The sequence below is a fragment of the Patiria miniata genome, unplaced genomic scaffold (assembly GCF_015706575.1).
Source record: "Patiria miniata isolate m_02_andy unplaced genomic scaffold, ASM1570657v1 HiC_scaffold_29, whole genome shotgun sequence".
Taxonomy (NCBI): domain Eukaryota; kingdom Metazoa; phylum Echinodermata; class Asteroidea; order Valvatida; family Asterinidae; genus Patiria; species Patiria miniata.
In genome coordinates, this window is record NW_024037068.1 from 18411655 (window position 1) to 18430192 (window position 18538).

General features: G+C 41.9%; 1 protein-coding gene and 1 long non-coding RNA gene across 3 annotated transcripts; both read right to left on the reverse strand.

Annotated features, from left to right (window-relative positions):
* Window positions 1–1407: 1407 nt before the first annotated feature.
* Window positions 1408–18195, reverse strand: LOC119735755. Of its 2 annotated transcripts, none has more exons than XM_038209674.1 (4): window positions 17962–18195; window positions 16633–16698; window positions 10047–10238; window positions 1408–1734 (listed from the first exon to the last, which is right to left on the reverse strand). In XM_038209674.1, exons 2-4 carry the CDS (start codon window positions 16679–16681, stop codon window positions 1481–1483), a joined length of 495 nt encoding a protein of 164 aa, XP_038065602.1. In that variant the 5' UTR covers window positions 16682–16698; window positions 17962–18195; the 3' UTR covers window positions 1408–1480. The 2 variants fall into 2 exon arrangements, with proteins under 2 accessions (XP_038065602.1, XP_038065601.1); XM_038209673.1 differs by lacking the exon at window positions 17962–18195 and adding an exon at window positions 17806–17889.
* LOC119735757 lies at window positions 6502–8185 on the reverse strand. Its single transcript, XR_005272223.1, has 2 exons — window positions 7813–8185; window positions 6502–7395 (listed from the first exon to the last, which is right to left on the reverse strand). It is a non-coding gene; the product is annotated as an uncharacterized LOC119735757 (long non-coding RNA).
* Window positions 18196–18538: the final 343 nt, after the last annotated feature.

The following is an 18538-nucleotide window of genomic DNA, read 5'->3' on the forward strand; positions in this document are numbered from 1 at the left end:
ATACAAAAAAACATAGATAACTGAAAATAAAGGAAATAGAAAAATATCTAGGCCTATATTTCACACTTTTTGAGAATTCAATACTGATACTTGGAAAATGTTTGTAAGAAGAACCCTGTAGAGGAAAGTAAAAAGAAGATAAAACTAGGAACTTAGAAACCTTTTTTTTTAGACTGCTCAGATGATTTTTTTTTTTCAGACGGACTAGGTCTTGTCAAAACAAGAAGTCAGTTTGATTTTCAATACGATCTAGAATGATAAATTGTAGTATTACGGTAACAAATGTGACAATTGTCGGTTATAGATTTTAGATTCTGCAATTTCCTTTTCCGGATTGGAAAAATGAAATTGTGGGGGAAAAAAAAGAGTTTAACATCACAGTAGTTAACTATCAACTGCTGTCGTCATTCTTTTCATTTTGTTCATGCATAATAAATAAGGCCTCAAGTCAAACCTGAAATAGAGTTGAAAACCCTACACGCACCTCATTAAAGAACAAAAAAAATAACCTACTAAGGCTAAAAAAAAAAACCTCTCCGGTTTCTGGTATGCGCGCGCGCGTTGCCGTAGCCGTGCGTGTCAGCAAAATGAAAAACTTTTTTTTTCAATGAAAGATGATGTCTCAAAACCGCCAAACTCACTGGTTTGACTGCAATCCTGTTGCTGCACAATTTAAATGTGTTTTTAGATGGGGTTATGATCGAGTATAAGCTTTATGTGGCCTCTCTTGGCTCCCATATATATTGTGCACTAAATTTAGTCGGGCACCATATGCAGTCATCAGCCGACATTTGAAGGGGAAAAAAAGGAAAAAAAAACAAAGAAAAGCTGTGTCCCCGCACCACTTTTGGGGCAAGCTCCATACCAGAAACCTAAAGAATCATCTCGGAAATTATCTGGCAAAAGTTGCAGAGAAATTCCCCCCCCCCCCCAATAAAAATGGGCTTATTGTATTGACGGGCGACGATTTCCGAGATCTCTTATGCATACTTTAACCTTAACCTTCTCTTTGCAAAATGGAGGATTTTGCAGGATTGAGGCTATTTGGAAAAAAAATGTGAAGCTGATTTTGGAGGATTGCACTGTGTCAAGGTCTTGGACCGAACCACGTATTGTTTATGCTCGGCCTCGCATAAATTTAGGCCTACATGGAGATTATACTTGAAATCCTCCGCACTGCTCCAGGATGTCACTGGCTCTGCCTCAACATATTGACAGAGATTGCCGGAGGATTTTGCAGGATTGAGGCAGTGGTCACCCCTCCAAGGAACACATTCAAGAAATAAACGGAGGATTTTGCAGGTTTGAGACTGTATGCAAAAATGCCTAGGGAGTTAGGGTTTTCCACAAAGTTTTTGCAATATTCCCCCGAGATAGGATAAATTTTTTGGAAAAAAAAAATCCGCCCTTTTTGGATAATTTAATCAGCAACGTTTTCTGAGACTTTCCTCAAGATGATTCCGTGTTGACAATTAACGATTTACAAAACTGCATACAGTATAATCAGTGTGCATAGCAAATGTGAAACGAACGGCTGGACGGAGGCTACACCATTGCAACCGGTCTCCTCACAGAAACATATAAGGCCATTGACTGATGCACCCTCTGTGCCGGGAACCAGGGATGAAAGCCAGGGACTAGCCTCTTTTCCATAGTAGCACGTACTCCGGGGAAGACTGTTTTCCTTGAAGGTGACGCAACCTCTGGAAATGCCATCCATGAGAATGCTGGATCCTGGAGGAATAGTTTAACAAAATATATCGGGATAATATACACGGCAGCTATTTTTTGATTATAAATCTTGATGCAGAACACAGTTGTCATTAGGGATGTGCACTTATGAGTAGTTCAGGACAGGGTACCCGATTGAAAAAAATACGGGTACCCGTTAAAGAAACCCAAACTAAAAGCTCGAATCTGGGAAGTTGCTGTTCAGATTGTACATGAAGGTCCGCATGATAATACTTCCACATCGGTGCAACAATACAGCAAGATAGGGTGCATACATGTACAGTGAGCTCTTTAGCTATGTGGTGAAAACTGCAGTTATCGCAAGCATCATAAAACGTGAAATTGGCTTTGGTTTTCCATGTATCCTGTTTTTCATTTTGTAATTTTCCCACCGACATTCGAAACATTTCTTTTTTCCTTGACTGAGAAGTTACAAAGTATTTTGTCAAGTTGGTTACGGGTACTTGGTTTCATAATCTGGAACCGGTTCCTGACACCAACGGTCGGGTACTCGGGTACCCGGTTCCGATGCACAGCCCTCCTTGTCATCAAGTCATCAGTCATCGCAATGTATTACAATCAATCACAAGTCGATCACAAGTCAATCACAAGTCAATCACATATGCGCGCTTAAGTCTTCCCACCGAGAAGTTTGTACTGAGGATGTTTACGACGAAAGCGTGGATCTGTGATTTATTTTGGGTAAACACGTCACCCACATACATGTACATATTAACTGTTTCTAAACCAAGCAGGGCTCAAATTTCATGAAAAAACAAGTCAGGTGTGTTTACAAACACAAATGCCCCGCAACCGTGACTGTTCCCATGACATAACACCACTCTTTTAACATCAACTTACATGTACCTTGGTCACATGGAACATTCATTGTCAGCATTAGTGTCTTCTGTACGTTTTATATGAATTAATCCCTAATCCCTATAATCTCAGAATAAATACAAGATTTCTATTGTTTTAGCCACTGTGAACTTGACCCTTGACCTTTTGGCCCCAAATTCAATAGGCTTCTTAGGATTACCAAGAACAATCCACAAACCAAATTTGAAGTTCATATGTTAAGTATTTCTCAAGTTATCGCGCTGACAAGATTTCTATTGTTTTAGCCACTGTGAACTTGACACTTGACCTTTTGACCCCAAATGCAATAGGCTTCTTAGGATTGCCAAGAACAATCCACAAACCAAATTTGAAGTTCACATGTAAAGTATTTCTCAAGTTATTGCGCTGACAAGATTTCTATTGTTTTAGCCACTGTGAACTTGACCTTTGGCCTTTTGGCCCCAAATGCAAAAGGCTTCTTAGGATTGCCAAAAACAATCCACAAACCAAATTTGAAGTTCACATGTAAAGTATTTCTCAAGTTATTGCGCTGACAAGATTTCTATTGTTTTAGCCACTGTGAACTTGACCTTTGGCCTTTTGGCCCCAAATGCGAAAGGCTTCTTAGGATTACCAAGAACAATCCACAAACCAAATTTGAAGTTCATATGTTAAGTATTTCTCAAGTTATCGCGCTGACAAGATTTGTCCGGACACACACACCCACACACCCAGTCAGCGCGCAGCATGCCCGAAAGTGCTTTCGTTTATTTGCAGCGTATGCACGAACACACTGGAAATATGAATATTCATGAGATAGGAGATCCAATCTTCGAAATTCATTTTCCGCTTAACGTGTCTTTAAAAGTAGGATTTTATTTGAAATAGAGATTAAAAAGGGTATAGTTTAATTGTTAAATGATAATAATTAAGTTTTAAGCAACTATTTTGTGAAATATGGGGAAGGAAATATGACCGTTGTTGTGGTGAATTTACGGTCGGTGAAAATCGTCCTTTTATCTATACCAAACGAAGTTGGGCAGAATGTTTTGACAATTTGATGAAAAGCGACATTATTAAGCTACCTTTATTTTATAACTTTGGTTCTCTTGAGTATCCGAGGTAGTCAGGATCACTCAAAAAGGATGTCTATTCCGAGTGCCCAGGTCGCGAAAATAACACCGCTCTGAAAGCAAGTGCGCGGCGGTTTCGTGCCCTGCTCCACACGTACACAGGATCACAATAAGTAAACGCGGAGTAAAGGCACCCGACTATAATAAACTGGTTGCGTGTCTTTTCGAAACAGGGAAGTAAAACGATGTTTCATGTAAACCCATTAAAAATAAGACTTCGTCGGTTTTTTTTTTGGGGGGGGGGTCCTACTAAGTGTTTATGCTGGCAATGCAATAACTATTTCTTAATCATTGTGGGGATTTATTGGGAGGGGTGGGGGAGTACAAATTCGCAAAATAAACTATATTTTTGGCTTTATCTTAAGTAGGAAAGTGGACATAAACCTGAAAACAAATACAAAACATGTATAAAGAATCAAGTCGTCTCTTTTCTTGACTGAAATTCTGGGAAACACTTTATTCATGAAATCACAATTACATACTTTCAGCTGCATTTAGTTAAACATTAAGGTATACTGAAACACTTTAATATTTGAACCACTTTCAGTTTCCAAGAAAAAAAACTTTACAAATGAAAGTTTCTCACAACATGGAATGACTTACAAATATAGATCTGAAAAAAGTGAACATGAAAATTAAGGCACATTTTCTTTATTGGGTAAGGTTTTTAATGCTCTGGAAAACACTGATGTGCAATGTACATTTACATGTTAAGTAACTATACTCTTGCGACATGTATAGACCACGAGCTTATAAAATTCCACGTGTCAGCAATTTGTTTTGATGCAAGATTATTCAACCGCACCAGCCCTTGGCAATAACAATAAATTGTATTTCTTAATAATTACAAGGGTAAGAATGCAGGCATATAAGAACAAATAATAAATATTTAAGATTGCAATGGTTACAAACTAACAAGCAATCAATTCTGTTCTGGCTAGTTTCCATCTCAACGTAAGAAACGCAAAGTGAAACAAAAAAAAAGGGACCAAAACTGCAGAACAGATAATATGGAAATATTTCATCTGGAAGTGTCGCCGACAACTCAGACAGATGCAAACTGTTTCGCAGACGATCAGCAAAGTTGCCATTGGTTCATAATGTTACGCAGTCTGCGTATTTTCAGAACATCGATATGGACGTCGAGTGCAGTGTACAGTCGTTCGCAGAGGTTTGTATTGTATTATCGGTTTTCAATATACAGCATAAAGGCTACTGACAAATTCATTAATTTGTGAAATAAAACTGGAAGTTGATATTTAGAGAAATTTGATTGAACTGATTATTTTTTTTCACTGTTATGCGTCATTTTTCTTACCAGGCAAATTTACATGCGTTGCAGTCTACACGTCATCAAACAAAACCTTTTGTGCTTCCAAGTCATCATGCGTTCATTCCAAAATGTGTACATTACAAAATGTGTCCGCATCTAGCAATGCTTGTTCTTCTTGCTATGTGAACAAGATGGCGCATATTAAATGTACCATGAAAGTGCTTATTCCTCAGGTTTTTATCAACGAACAATACATGCAATGTTCCATGCGACATGGCGTAAGAATCCCCGGCGCCTGATTCATCAGTTTATGAGTTGTTGATCACACGTCATTGAATTAAACATGCAAAATCTGGTTGTACCACAAAAATTGTAAAGTTCAATCCATGGTAAAATAATAGAGTTCCATTGAAATTGGTCATGTTCATCTTCCAGTGCGGATGTTGTCTCCAACTATCTTGACAGGGAAAATGGGTAAATCACTTTGCGTACTTGACCTAGAGGGTATATTGAAGAAAAGAGAAAGGAGAGAAAAATTATAATCAATCAATATAAATGTACATTTACAGGGAAAGACCTAATATTAAATTAGGTTAGTCATTGCAAAAATGTTAAATAAAAGACATGAATCTGGGACTGAGATTAAAGTGAGAATTATTTCCAATTTTGTTAGGCATGTTAGGCATACAGTACGGGCGCACGCACCAACTCGCGGATTGTCCTCAATAACGCGGAAATCCCCCGATCGGGGGACAAAATGTGTCCCTGTAAACACGGAATGTCTCTGTTTATAGGGACAGTTTTCGAAGATAAGATCTTGCGCCCTCAGGGGATGTCTGGCGCATGTCAAGGATGCTAAAATCGGATTCCTTGTCGAAAGACACCCCTTTCCAGTGTTTCACTTACGTAATCCAATGTATAAATCTCGAATTACAGGCCGGAGAATATTTCGGCCTCCAGCGCTGCAAACCTCATGGTTCCAGTATCGATACCAAATATATCAATAGTATCGATACTGGCAGTACCATTGGTACAGCATTGTTGAAGTCGAATATTACAATGCAAAGAATCGATTTTTGGTATCGAAAACGGTAAAGTTTGTTTTGTTTTGCACGTGCGACATTCGACCATAGACCAACCTACCTGTACATAAAATGAATTGTCATGACGAACTAAACAATATTTTTCCCCAACTTTAATTTGGGCTAGTCACATAATTCTATATTACTAAATTAACTGTTTATATCCATATTGTCAGGTGAGGATGACCAATGAGGAAAAGCAAGCACAGTCAGTGGTGATTGCAGAGGGAAGTTGGACAAAATCACCAAGTGGGAAATTATTAAATACCGCTGTTTAATGGATGGGCATTTTGTAATTTGGCAGTTCTCTGTCATGTCTGTGATTAAACAAAATTCAAATTGGCGTGAAAAGTTATTTTATTTAACCACTTTAGTGTAGATGGCTCTTAATGAACTTACCTGAATACTTCAGATGCCTGACGACTGCTTGCCTTTTTATGACTTTTTTTTTATTATATCCGATTCTAATTCATTATGATGCGCAATCTCTACATTTTAATGCATGAAAGTTGAATAAACATAAATCAACATGTGAAGATGCCAAGTGAAGATACTTATTCCTGTCTTATCTGATGGTAAATAAAACTACATTGTATTTAAAATTAAAGACCAGTATTCACAAATTTTAAAAGTATTTCCCTGTTGGCTCTATTTGTATTTATTCTTTCGATTCAAAAATCAAACTAACAGTTAAAATAATACAAGAGAAATGACTAAATATTCCTTCTTTTTTGGCACTCAAAAATTAATCACAAGGGATTACATCTAATTACATTCAATGTATTTGTCAATCTACCAACTATATATATTGGTTATGGAATATGTAATGTGTTTTGTTTTCTCCGATGCTGCTTTTGTATAGTTTTTCTGCCTACAACATTGCTTTGTTGTTTGTAATTAATTCCATTCAGTACATCTTATTTCAGTTTTGTGTAGGTTTCATTCTAACCAGTAGAGTTGAAACTTGTAACACATATTAACTCCTCCTTTTAAAGCAATAAGATTCATATCACGATCATGAATTTGTCCGACAACGATGTCAACAATATTGTCCTTTGGTATAATATTCTTTCACCTACAGAAATTACTTGGTTGAATGAGTCCTTACAAATAAAGCATTTTGAAGCATTTTAGGGAACTTTTCTGTGCCAAAAATTCTCCTGACATGCCTGAACATGATTAAAGCAGGTTTCATATTTCTTCAATAATTTCAAAGTAATATTGAATTAGCATTCTTCTGAACAAAAGCCAAAACAATATCTAGCAGCTTGTTCACTCTTTGATGCATTGAATTTAGCACTGCCATCACAGAAGCACCGTTGGAAGGTTGGTAATCCTAGAATGAAAAAAAAAACACATAAAGGTAAGTCGGAACAAATGACAACTGATTAATTGTTACAATGAACCACTTTATCAATGAACGAATGAGTAAAATTTGGCCAACTTTGATCTTATCAAACATTTTTTTTTTAATTTAATGGTTAAGCAAAAGGAGTTCATTTCTAAAAAGCAGCTGATCTTTTCAACTATTGCCTGTCCCTAATTTGTTTAGTCACATTTATTTATAACAATGAAAAAAGCAGAAAAAATTATACAGCTCATTTTCAACAATCTAGCCTGAATAATATTGGTTTATAAATTACATGTATCATATAATTGGGGGTGAGTTGGGTAGCATTCTCGGTCATCATGAGCATGCAAAATTATTTTAAAACTTAAAAAGTTCTGAAATTGAAACCAATCCTGTACTCACCCAACATCAAATTCAAACACAATCAACAAGGTCATCTGTAAAGACTAGCCCAAAACCATGTCATCACTCAAAAGATTTCACAAAAGGTGCTAAATATGAAGAAAACAATTTTAAGAACGGAACATTCACATCGTGCAAAACAAAACACGAATCTGCCGTGCCCAAGGCTATTCTCCAGCCTAACTAAACCTACTATGACATACAGGTCAATTAAGTCAGGACACCACGCTCAAAACGTTTGTCCCCCGATCGGGGGACAGTATCCAAATCGGGAGACAGCGCTGCTCCAAAATAAATTCGGGGGTCGACTGTCCCTGTTTTGGGGGACATTCTCTACAGACTGGGACAATCCTCGAGTTAGTGCGTGCGCCCGTACTGGCATAGGAAATACTTAGAAAATTAATTTTCTTGATTCTTCACACTCATACTTGACACTCATAGACTTTGTACACAACCGCTGAATTAAGTGGCGCCTGGATACTACATTCTTTCCTAATGCATAGCCTAGATGCACATGGGATGTATTTGTTTTGTACTTGATGCGACATGCAAAGTAACGGGTAGGAACCTATTGTCGACATCGGTCGCGATGCACCCACGTACGAACATGTACAGTGCCGGTTAGTAATACACACTGCATACACGAGTGACGTCATCCGAATCAGACGTTGCCGACCAAAATCATGCAATTTTCGCGTATATTTCGCATCAAAATATAAATCGCCCACGAAACCTGCAGAGATGGGAATAGTACGGCTCGAAAGCATAACTTTTCAAGAGTCCAGGAATCGACAAATTGTATCCAACAATATCCCGAGGTAGTCAGGATCACTCAAAACGTGCAGGTAGTATTGAAAAAAAGGGTTTTCATACCTCATTTCGCAAGCCTAATTAATCACCTTTACAACAATATAATCACTAAAAAATGGTATCATTCGACGCCGAAAATAATAATCTTTCACTCACCCCTCCATGTTGGCCCAACACTGCCGCGAAAACGGGTTTTCTTGTCCGTCTTCCAGGGGCACTGCCGAACGCTCGCGAAACCTCGTGAATTCTCGAAGGTCCGAGACCGTACAACTCGCTGCAAATAAAACTTCGCTGTGTGCCTCATTATCGAGCACGCTGCGCGCTGACTGCACCCACCCATACTTGTTTCACATGACTAGTGTGGACTTTCCATTGCTTTCGTGTAGTTAAGAAAAACCAGTGAAAAAACTCATTTTTCTCAAACTGTGAAAACTCTTTCAACCCAATTTTTTTTCTATGATTCCCTTTAGTGTTTCTCTTCATTCTGCTACAGATAAACCTAACCCAAAAATGCCTCTAAACCTGTTTTCCAGAAATGGGGAAACACTGTGTGGACGTGGGGTAAGTCCACACAACGTCGGTGCTACCTACATTATGTGGACGTCTTTTGTTCGGAAGTCCACACTGCGTATGTAAGACAAGCTCACCCACCCACACACACACCCACACACCCACCCACCCACCCACCCACGGAAGGACAAGGCGGAAACAGTATGCCCCTTCGGCTTCGCCGCGGGGCATAAAAACACTAGACAGCAGGTCTAGTAACTGAAGAATCTTACTGGACCTGAACTACTTTTACAAGACCTGTGTCATAAGAAAAAACAACATTTTGCACTATGTGACAGGAATACAACAAAATGCTATTTTATACGAGTCACCCATTTCATGTGTGTGCACTTGGGAAGTTCCCCTGGAAAATTAGTCTCATTCTCTTGCCAGCGGGCACGGTCTTTACAGGGATTTAGCTTGTATTTTTTGTCGGTTATATTAATCAATCAAGTAATGAACTCAAAGCACGCAGACCTCAACTGCTAGTATATTTGGGTGTCACTTTGTTTATATAGTGCAAGAAAAAAACACTAGACAGCCGGACTAGTGCAGTCACACACAGCACTAGACCGACACTGAAATCACTAGACACGGTCCAGTGGATATTTCGAGCCTGCCAAGGATCTTTGTAATTCTAGACACAAGGAATACGTAAACAAAATTTCAGTTTCCTCAATCAGGTAAAAATATAAGCAATATTTGTTGTAATTTTTTTACTGTCATACTCTGGACTCTGCCGCGTGTACGCAACGGAGGAGTCCAAATTTAGCTACATGACGCCCATAGTGACACACTATGTACATGAATTGTGACGGATGCATTCCTTTGTTATTGTCCAAAATCTGCCTAGGAACTAGAAATCACCAACATACCAGAGTCTTCCATTTTTTGCGCATGACCGCCAAATTTGGTGCATCGAACGGTGTGCCCAGAGGGAGGATCGCTGCATCCTTGTAACAGCTCCTTGGTGTGATTTTTCACGTAGAAATCATCGCAGGTTAGCGAGGCCTGGCCGGTGTGGCGGTTGACGTCAGCACATGTGTGACATTGTAAGGCAAACACTACTGTAATATGGATGGGGGATAAAGAACAGCTGGCTATTTCGGGACAAAACAAACATGTATGTACTAAATGAACAGTGATTTAAAATCTACATTGTATTTTGACACTTGATCTGTTCTATAGTTCTGTCGACTGTGACATATGCAGTCCATTTTCATACAGAATTTCACATTACCTGGGTTATTCTTGACGTGTATATACAAATGCAGAGCATATTTGATGTCATGAAATATTCATTGCAATTTCACCAGAGTTGGACAAGATAATAACTTGAAACTTTCTGTGAAATCATTGAACGAGTTGAACTGCACACAATATCAGTCAAAACTGTATAGCTCATCTCATTCTACCTTAGCCCCCCCCCCCCCCCAAAAAAAAGAGTAGTTCTGCTTCCGATTACATGGCATTTGAAAATAGGGTAGGGAATTTGTTTTGTGTTCATCATATTTGGGTGTCTGCATGTACTCAAGGGTAAAAGCTAGTTATTGATGGTTTTGGATTTTCTCCCCTCCCCCCCACCCCCCAAATACAAGGCCTTATTTTTTGGCCTTATCAATCACCCCCCCCCCCCTGACCAGCGTTGGAAAAAACTGGCTTTTTTTTCAAATACTGGCCCCAATTGACAATCGCACTTGCTTGCAATCGATTACACACCTATGAATGGGTACAAGCCAGCTAGACTGGTTCCCTGACCTTACAATTCCCCAATGTATGTAAACTGCTCTGTTTCTTCTTATATGGAGTCAGGGAACCAGACTACAGGAAAATGATTGTTTTTCTTGGTTTTTATAGCATTTTCGAACCCAAAACTTCAAAAAGGTCAGTGTAACTATATTTGCTATATATTTCCAACCCCCAATTCCATCCATTTCTGAAAATTACAGCAAAAGCAAATGATGTATATATTCCCTTTAAGGTACTGAAAACTAGCCCGACTGCGTCTGGCCGTACAGTACTATCGCAAGCTCTGTAGTACGGCCAGACGCTGAATGCTTCCAAAAAGACTGAATTTTTTTGGCCGCCGATGTAGCGATTTTGCTACATCTTTCGATCGCAATTATCTTTTCATCCAGGACACAAATGTCCAAAGTTAAGGTTTGTAGTCGTAGAGCAACTCATACCTTTTTGAAAAAACGTTGTTTGGTCTCAATATTTTCATCTATCTGGCCACAAGACGAATTTCAGTCATCAGATTCCACAAATATCGTCCCCCATGCGATCCCCCATGCGATTTCAAAATGGCGGCCGCGCTGTAATGTATGCAACATGCAGGCGCGCCCACGCAAATCATGAATATTGTGGCGCAATAGCAGTTTGGTGGTAGTCAGGGGCTATCGTACCTATAAAGTAGACAAGGACCTAGACGTCAGCCAGGGCTGTTGCGCGTAATGCGCCGCGGCGCCAGTCTATTTGCCGCGTGGGTATAAAAGCGCGAGCGCGCGCTCAGTGCGGCAGTTCCTCAAGTTCCGTTGCAGTACCGTTCCAGTCCCGTACCAGAGTAGAGAGACACGGGTGACCAGTAGTGCGTCGCAGTTGCTGAGCGTGTTTATTCAGCCCCTTGCCCGTGCAGATTAGCGGTAGTAGGCAGCTGTGTCCGTAAGTGAGGCTCTTACTGGGATAAGTTTAGCGGGGGCTTGTTCGGTCAGTTGAAGAGGGGAGGAACTCCGTCCACGGGAATAGGTAGCGAGGCCGTAGTGGTGAGTGGACGTTAACTTAGTGTGGAAGATTTATAACCTGTACAGGGAACTCGCACCTGTTTAGGAAACTCGCACCTGTTTAGGAAACTCGCACCTGTTAAGGAAACCCGCACCTGTTTAGGGGAGGCACCTGGGAAGGTGATCAACACCTGTCAAGGTCTAGAGATGATTTGCAGTCTGTCTGAGTAGATTATAATAAAGGAATGTCAACCTAAAGAGAAGAGTCCCGTGTTTGATTTGGAGGTGCCCCGTTTCCCTTCCCCTGCCCTGTTCCCGTGTGAGCTGGCGCGAGAGCTGCTGGCGTAAGAACCGCCCGCGAATAAAGTTGTTCCCCTGCTGCGCCTGGCGGTAGACTACCCCAAAACAGGCCTGCTCCCTTGGCCTTCTCAGAATTGACCGCTCGCTGACGTCGGCCGAGGACGACTCGGGGTTGCTGTCGGCGCGACCGCCACAAATGGTGTCAGAAGTGGGATAGGCGTCGTGGGTAGAACAACTAGTTTTTAGCCATGGGTCAGCACTCGATGGAAGGAAGGGGACTGCTGCCGCTGGATGACGTGGTGGTAGATGTCGAAGGAGAATCCACGGAACTTCAGAGCTACAGGGAGGAAACAAGTCGGTTGGCAGATTTGGTATTGCAGCTACAGGCGGAGGTGCGTGAGATGAAAGACTCGAGCCTGAGGGAGGGCGAAATATCCCCGTTGCAGTCTAAGAGAGATGCAAGCCAGAGGGAGGGCGAAATATCCCCGTTGCAGTCTAGGAGAGATGCAAGCCTGAGGGAGGGCGAAATATCCCCGTTGCAGTCTAGGAGAGATGCAAGCCTGAGGGAATGCGAAATATCCCCGTTGCAGTCTAGGAGAGATGCAAGCCTGAGGGAGGGCGAAATATCCCCGTTGCAGTCTAGGAGAGATGCAAGCCTGAGGGAAGGCGAAATATCCCCGTTGCAGTCTAGGAGAGATGCAAGCCTGAGGGAGGGCGAAATATCCCCGTTGCAGTCTAGGAGAGATGCAAGCCTGAGGGAGGGCGAAATATCCCCGTTGCAGTCTAGGAGAGATGCAAGCCTGAGGGAGGGCGAAATATCCCCGTTGCAGTCTAGGAGAGATGCAAGCCTGAGGGAGGGCGAAATATCCCCGTTGCAGTCTAGGAGAGATGCAAGCCTGAGGGAAGGCGAAATATCCCCGTTGCAGTCTAGGAGAGATGCAAGCCTGAGGGAAGGCGAAATATCCCTGTTGCAGTCTATGAGAGATGCAAGCCTGAGGGAAGGCGAAATATCCCCGTTGCAGTCTATGAGAAACTCGAGCCTGAGGGAAGCAATGCGGTCGGCCCATGAGCGGGCGAGAGAGCACCTGAAAGCAAGAGCAAGAAGACAAAAGAGGACCTACGATAAGAAGACAATGACAACAATGCTGGACGCAGGACAATTAGTATGGCTCCATAATCCCAGTAAGAAGAAAGGCTTATCGCCGAAGCTGCAAAGGCGCTGGGAGGGACCATACATGATTGTTGACAAGTTGTCAGATGTCACCTATCGGATACAGCGGAAGCCGAGGGGCAAGAAAGTGGTGTGTTTTGATCGGCTTAAACCCTACTTAGGTGAGACGCCAGAGATGTGGATTGAGAAGGGGACACCTGTGACGCATAGTCCAACACGGACGAGACAAGTGGAGGGAGCTCCACCGGAGGGACCACAGCTAGGCGCGGCTCGACGGTGTCAACCGAGGTGGATGTACCAGTAACACCTGTGGAGGAGACCGGGGGAAATACAGTAAAGAAGGCCTGGAACAAGCCATGGCAGGGAAGGTCACCAGAGTCACCGAAACCTCATCGAGAGTGGTGTACCAGGATGATCAGAAAATCATGAAGGACAAGACCACACGGGTGTACGAAGTCGCATTCACTGCCGGGGTGGCCGTGAACAAGTAAAGAACTCCAGCAGCTTATAACACCTTCTAAGGAACCATTAAGAAGCCCTTATTGGTTTAACTGTAAATATAAGTTATTGAAGTGTTTGCGCCTGAGAGGTTTCAGCTAAAGTTTTATAAAGTTTTGTAAAGTTTTGAAAAGTTTCTAAAGTTTGTAACAGTTTATAAAGTGCTCTAGTTTTCAAGTTTTATAACTTTTCGAGTTTAAAAGTGTTGCGGACAAACATTGTGCACCTTATTAGGCACAAACTGTATTGCTTTTTTAGTTTTTGTAAGTTTAATCGGTCAAGGGACTGACCGAAACTTAAGGCGCGGCTGTGTGGCGCAATAGCAGTTTGGTGGTAGCCAGGGGCTATCGTACCTATAAAGTAGACAAGGACCTAGACGTCAGCCAGGGCTGTTGCGCGTAATGCGCCGCGGCGCCAGTCTATTTGCCGCGTGGGTATAAAAGCGCGAGCGCGCGCTCAGTGCGGCAGTTCCTCAAGTTCCGTTGCAGTACCGTTCCAGTCCCGTACCAGAGTAGAGAGACACGGGTGACCAGTAGTGCGTCGCAGTTGCTGAGCGTGTTTATTCAGTCCCTCGCCCGTGCAGATTAGCGGTAGTAGGCAGCTGTGTCCGTAAGTGAGGCTCTTACTGGGATAAGTTTAGCGGGGGCTTGTTCGGTCAGTTGAAGAGGGGAGGAACTCCGTCCACGGGAATAGGTAGCGAGGCCGTAGTGGTGAGTGGACGTTAACTTAGTGTGGAAGATTTATAACCTGTACAGGAAACTCGCACCTGTTTAGGAAACTCGCACCTGTTAAGGAAACCCGCACCTGTTTAGGGGAGGCACCTGGGAAGGTGATCAACACCTGTCAAGGTCTAGAGATGATTTGCAGTCTGTCTGAGTAGATTATAATAAAGGAATGTCAACCTAAAGAGAAGAGTCCCGTGTTTGATTTGGAGGTGCCCCGTTTCCCTTCCCCTGCCCTGTTCCCGTGTGAGCTGGCGCGAGAGCTGCTGGCGTAAGAACCGCCCGCGAATAAAGTTGTTCCCCTGCTGCGCCTGGCGGTAGACTGCCCCAAAACGGGCCTGCTCCCTTGGCCTTCTCAGAATTGACCGCTCGCTGACGTCGGCCGAGGACGACTCGGGGTTGCTGTCGGCGCGACCGCCACAATATGCATAAACAGTCTGTGACGTACGACCTCGTGTTTTTGGACGTACGGCCCCGCCGCACGCACGTCCAAAAACACGCTACATCGCTACATCGGCGGCCAAAAAAATTCAGTCTTTTTGGAAGCATTCAGCGTCTGGCCGTACTACAGAGCTTGCGATAGTACTGTACGGCCAGACGCAGTCGGGCTAACTGAAAACATGCAAAACAAGAAAATAGACTGGCACCTAAAACAACCAGTCCAACACAGCTTCAGTACTGCATCAATCAACCATGCCAATAGAATTGAAGAAACATGCGGCATGAAGCGGGAACTAGTCTCATTTTACTACACATTTCTCCATAGTCCATGTAGTCAAGCCACCAGACTATTGACACTGAATGAAGAGGTCAGTCTTTTCAAATAGTTGGACCATGGATGGACATGTACCAGTCTAGTATTTAGCCCCATTTTGAAATCACTTGACTTCCCTCTCATCATATGCAAAATGTTGAAGGAAAGTCTCCTTTAAAAATTGAATTGAGTCTGCAAACTTGGTTGGTGAAATACTGAGGACATTTTCTTTGCCCCAGTGGAATTTTTGGAGAAATTTGCTGGCTAAACTGTGAGTAAAGTGGGCCTGATTTAGTTTTGCACGTTTCAGAGCACTCCAGAGCCCTGTCTGAGGACTACCTAGTCCGAAAATATGGGACTCTCAATACTGTGTATGAGAGTCCCAAAACTTAAGGTACATGTATCAATATCATGCAAAAGTTTGTGCTGCATAATAAAACCAGTGTGAATCAAATTTGCAAGCTTCTTACTCACTACAGTTTCCTCAATAATCCCCAAAACTTCTGCCTCGCAAAGTTGCTGTTGTGAGCATTGCATCACCAAAAATTCAGCTTTTAATTCTAATTTTGCAGAGAGTTATCTAAATCCAAACGTGAGACATCACGTTGATGTGTACTGCAATGCATTGTGCAAAAAAACTCCCTAGCTAGAACATTTTCATCTTGTAGATAAAGCAGCGCCCTCTTGTTGATCTGAGTGAATGTAGAATGTTTCATTTTTTACCAGAGGGCGCTGTGTTCATTTGGCCATCAATTAAAAAACAAGTAAGCTGCAAGGCTCTACCTACACCTACCCAGAATACATTGGGAATCACACACCCATTTCCAGAGCATTGACGTGGATGGTTTTTGAACTGCCAAAAACTTGCCTTAAAATTGGATTTAAGGTCTCAAATTTCGCAGATGACATGCTTGCAACTTTATCATTTTGATGTATGTGTTGTGTGGGCATTAATTAGCCTAATGGTGAGTAAAAAAACGTCAGTAGTAATTTTGCACGTTTTTATGCACTCACGGTCCCAGTCTGAGGACTACCCTGCTAAATCCTACAGGGTCCAACAGTTACTTCCTGCTCAATCCAACAGAATCCAACTGTGCCTAATTTTTAGTTGTCTGCTGGAGCCAACAGAGTCCAACTTGGCGTTATTTATCAGTACCCAACAGAATCCGACTCTGAATATGTACATTTGTACAAGGGGTTTACTGCCCAATCCAACAGGCTCCAACGAGTTTATGATATAGTTGGATCCTGTTGGATTCAGCAGGGTTAAGGAAAGTTACTTATAACAATGGTTACCTTTCCCTGAGAGAATGAATACTGAGGCACACAGCAGCAGGAATGTCATCTTTGATTTACATGCATCTGTTTCAACAAAAACACAAACAAGCCACTTGTATAAAACGTTTGTTTGATCGGAAAAAAAAAGAAAAAAGTTTAGACTGGGGAAAGATTTCCATACATACGAAGTTCACTCAACACCCTGTGTACAAACCCTATGAGATTGGACTGAAAAATTTCTAAATGTTTTCTAAGAAAATGCTTGTATTTTCTCACTGGTCAAATTGACTTTGATGACATGAAATTGCTATCTGGGGGCTTGTTAGTCAATACAGAGGAAAATTAGTGAACTTCCTATATGGAAATCTTTCCTAGACTGGATTTCCACTGCGCATGCATAAACTGTTACAGGGTCTACCTGATGTTCCCCAATACTTGAGGGGGGGGGGGGCAATGTTCCCCAATACTGATGTTCCCCGAAATCCTTAGGTTTAGGGTTAGGGTTACGGTTAGGATACTTCTAGAATTAGAAGGTTTCTCTGACGGAGAGAAGCCTTCTAATTCTAGAAGTACGATTAGGCATGGGGGAACATCGGTATTGGGAGACATAGGTATGCACCCACTGTTACCTGTCATTCTGTAATCATGTGTTCTTATTCCTCCATGGTCTGATGAAGTGCGCCCACTGCATGCGCTGGTGACCAGAATTGACTGGTCATTAGCTATCGATGCACGTTGGTTAAAAGTTGATGCATGCTGTGGAAACCACGAGTTTCAGGACCCAAACTGATTACTGGCATGACGCTACGTACAATTTCTATTCTGCCCGAAAGCCTTCCAACTTTTGCCCGACATTACTGGATAACTAGACCTCTGAAGGTACGGATTTCAACATTTTGGGGGCTAATAAGCAGTTCACTATTGGTTTTGGTGATTATAAACATGATAAAGTGACAAAATAGTTTAGATTTTTATTTTACTTACTGCTAGTGCTACCCTAGGCAAAGGACCTCCAGTATTTAAGCCTAATTTATGGGGCTACCTACAAGTTGTTTTGAAATATCCATTACGCGACATGTTGTTAATAAATTAGCCTCCCTCAGCCTAATCCAGTAAATTGGCCAGAAATAACAAATTTGTAAAAATGTAATTATTCAATTAATAGAGCATACTATATTTCAATAGTCTAACCATGGTCCATAACACCTCCAAAAAGACCATGGTCCAACAGTGTCAACTTGCAAAGAACAATGAACATGAAGGACATAGTGATTAGTGTAGTAGATTACACCCGCAATAACTAGAAATAGAATACGTCCAGCAACAAGATCAAGATGAGCAACTTACCAACTCGAGTCGTACTGGGTGTAGTTATCTGCACTCAAAACATTTCAATTTATGTAGGCCTATACCCCCACTGGTGATGTGTTTACTACAAATAAACACAAAGAACGACGGAAGGTCAAGTGCGCTCAAACGTTCATAAATAACCCTCCACCCCAGTCTTGTTGTAATTGTACGACAGCTTTTTCACGTTAGCCAAATAAAATGTGCACAACTATCAGCATAGCAGGCCGCACGTTATGGCGCCCTCAATGTGGTTCGCTTCTTCAGATTATCCACCGGGTGTTATTCAATCGTCTGCTTCGTCCGCAGATTTGGCTTCAGTGGATTTGGGCCGTTAACGCAACAATGAGTGGCGAACTTGCGGTGACTTGCGTACCGTTCCCCGTGCCGAAACTTGGATTTCTTTTCTTAATTGCTTGATTTTTTTTCTAGCAATACAAAAGAATTTGGGTCGGGGGATGTATATTACCAGTTGAGGTAACACGTCAGCGAAGGGCAAAACCTAATATTGAAATGCAAAAGTTATATTCACTTTTGTATGAGTCATCGACTGAAAAAAAAACCCGGCCCATATGTG

What these genes read in the sequence shown, in the direction of transcription:
- LOC119735755 (XM_038209673.1), bottom strand. Translation starts at nt 17,881, where the DNA reads ATGTCCTTCATGTTCATTGTTCTTTGCAAGTTGACACTGTTGGACCAT. An exon ending in TGGAGGTGTTATGGACCATG is followed by an intron (nt 16,699 to 17,805) that starts GTTAGACTATTG and finishes TTGTTGAAACAG; the next exon opens with ATGCATGTAAATCAAAGATG. An exon ending in ATTCATTCTCTCAGGGAAAG is followed by an intron (nt 10,239 to 16,632) that starts GTAACCATTGTT and finishes TCCATATTACAG; the next exon opens with TAGTGTTTGCCTTACAATGT.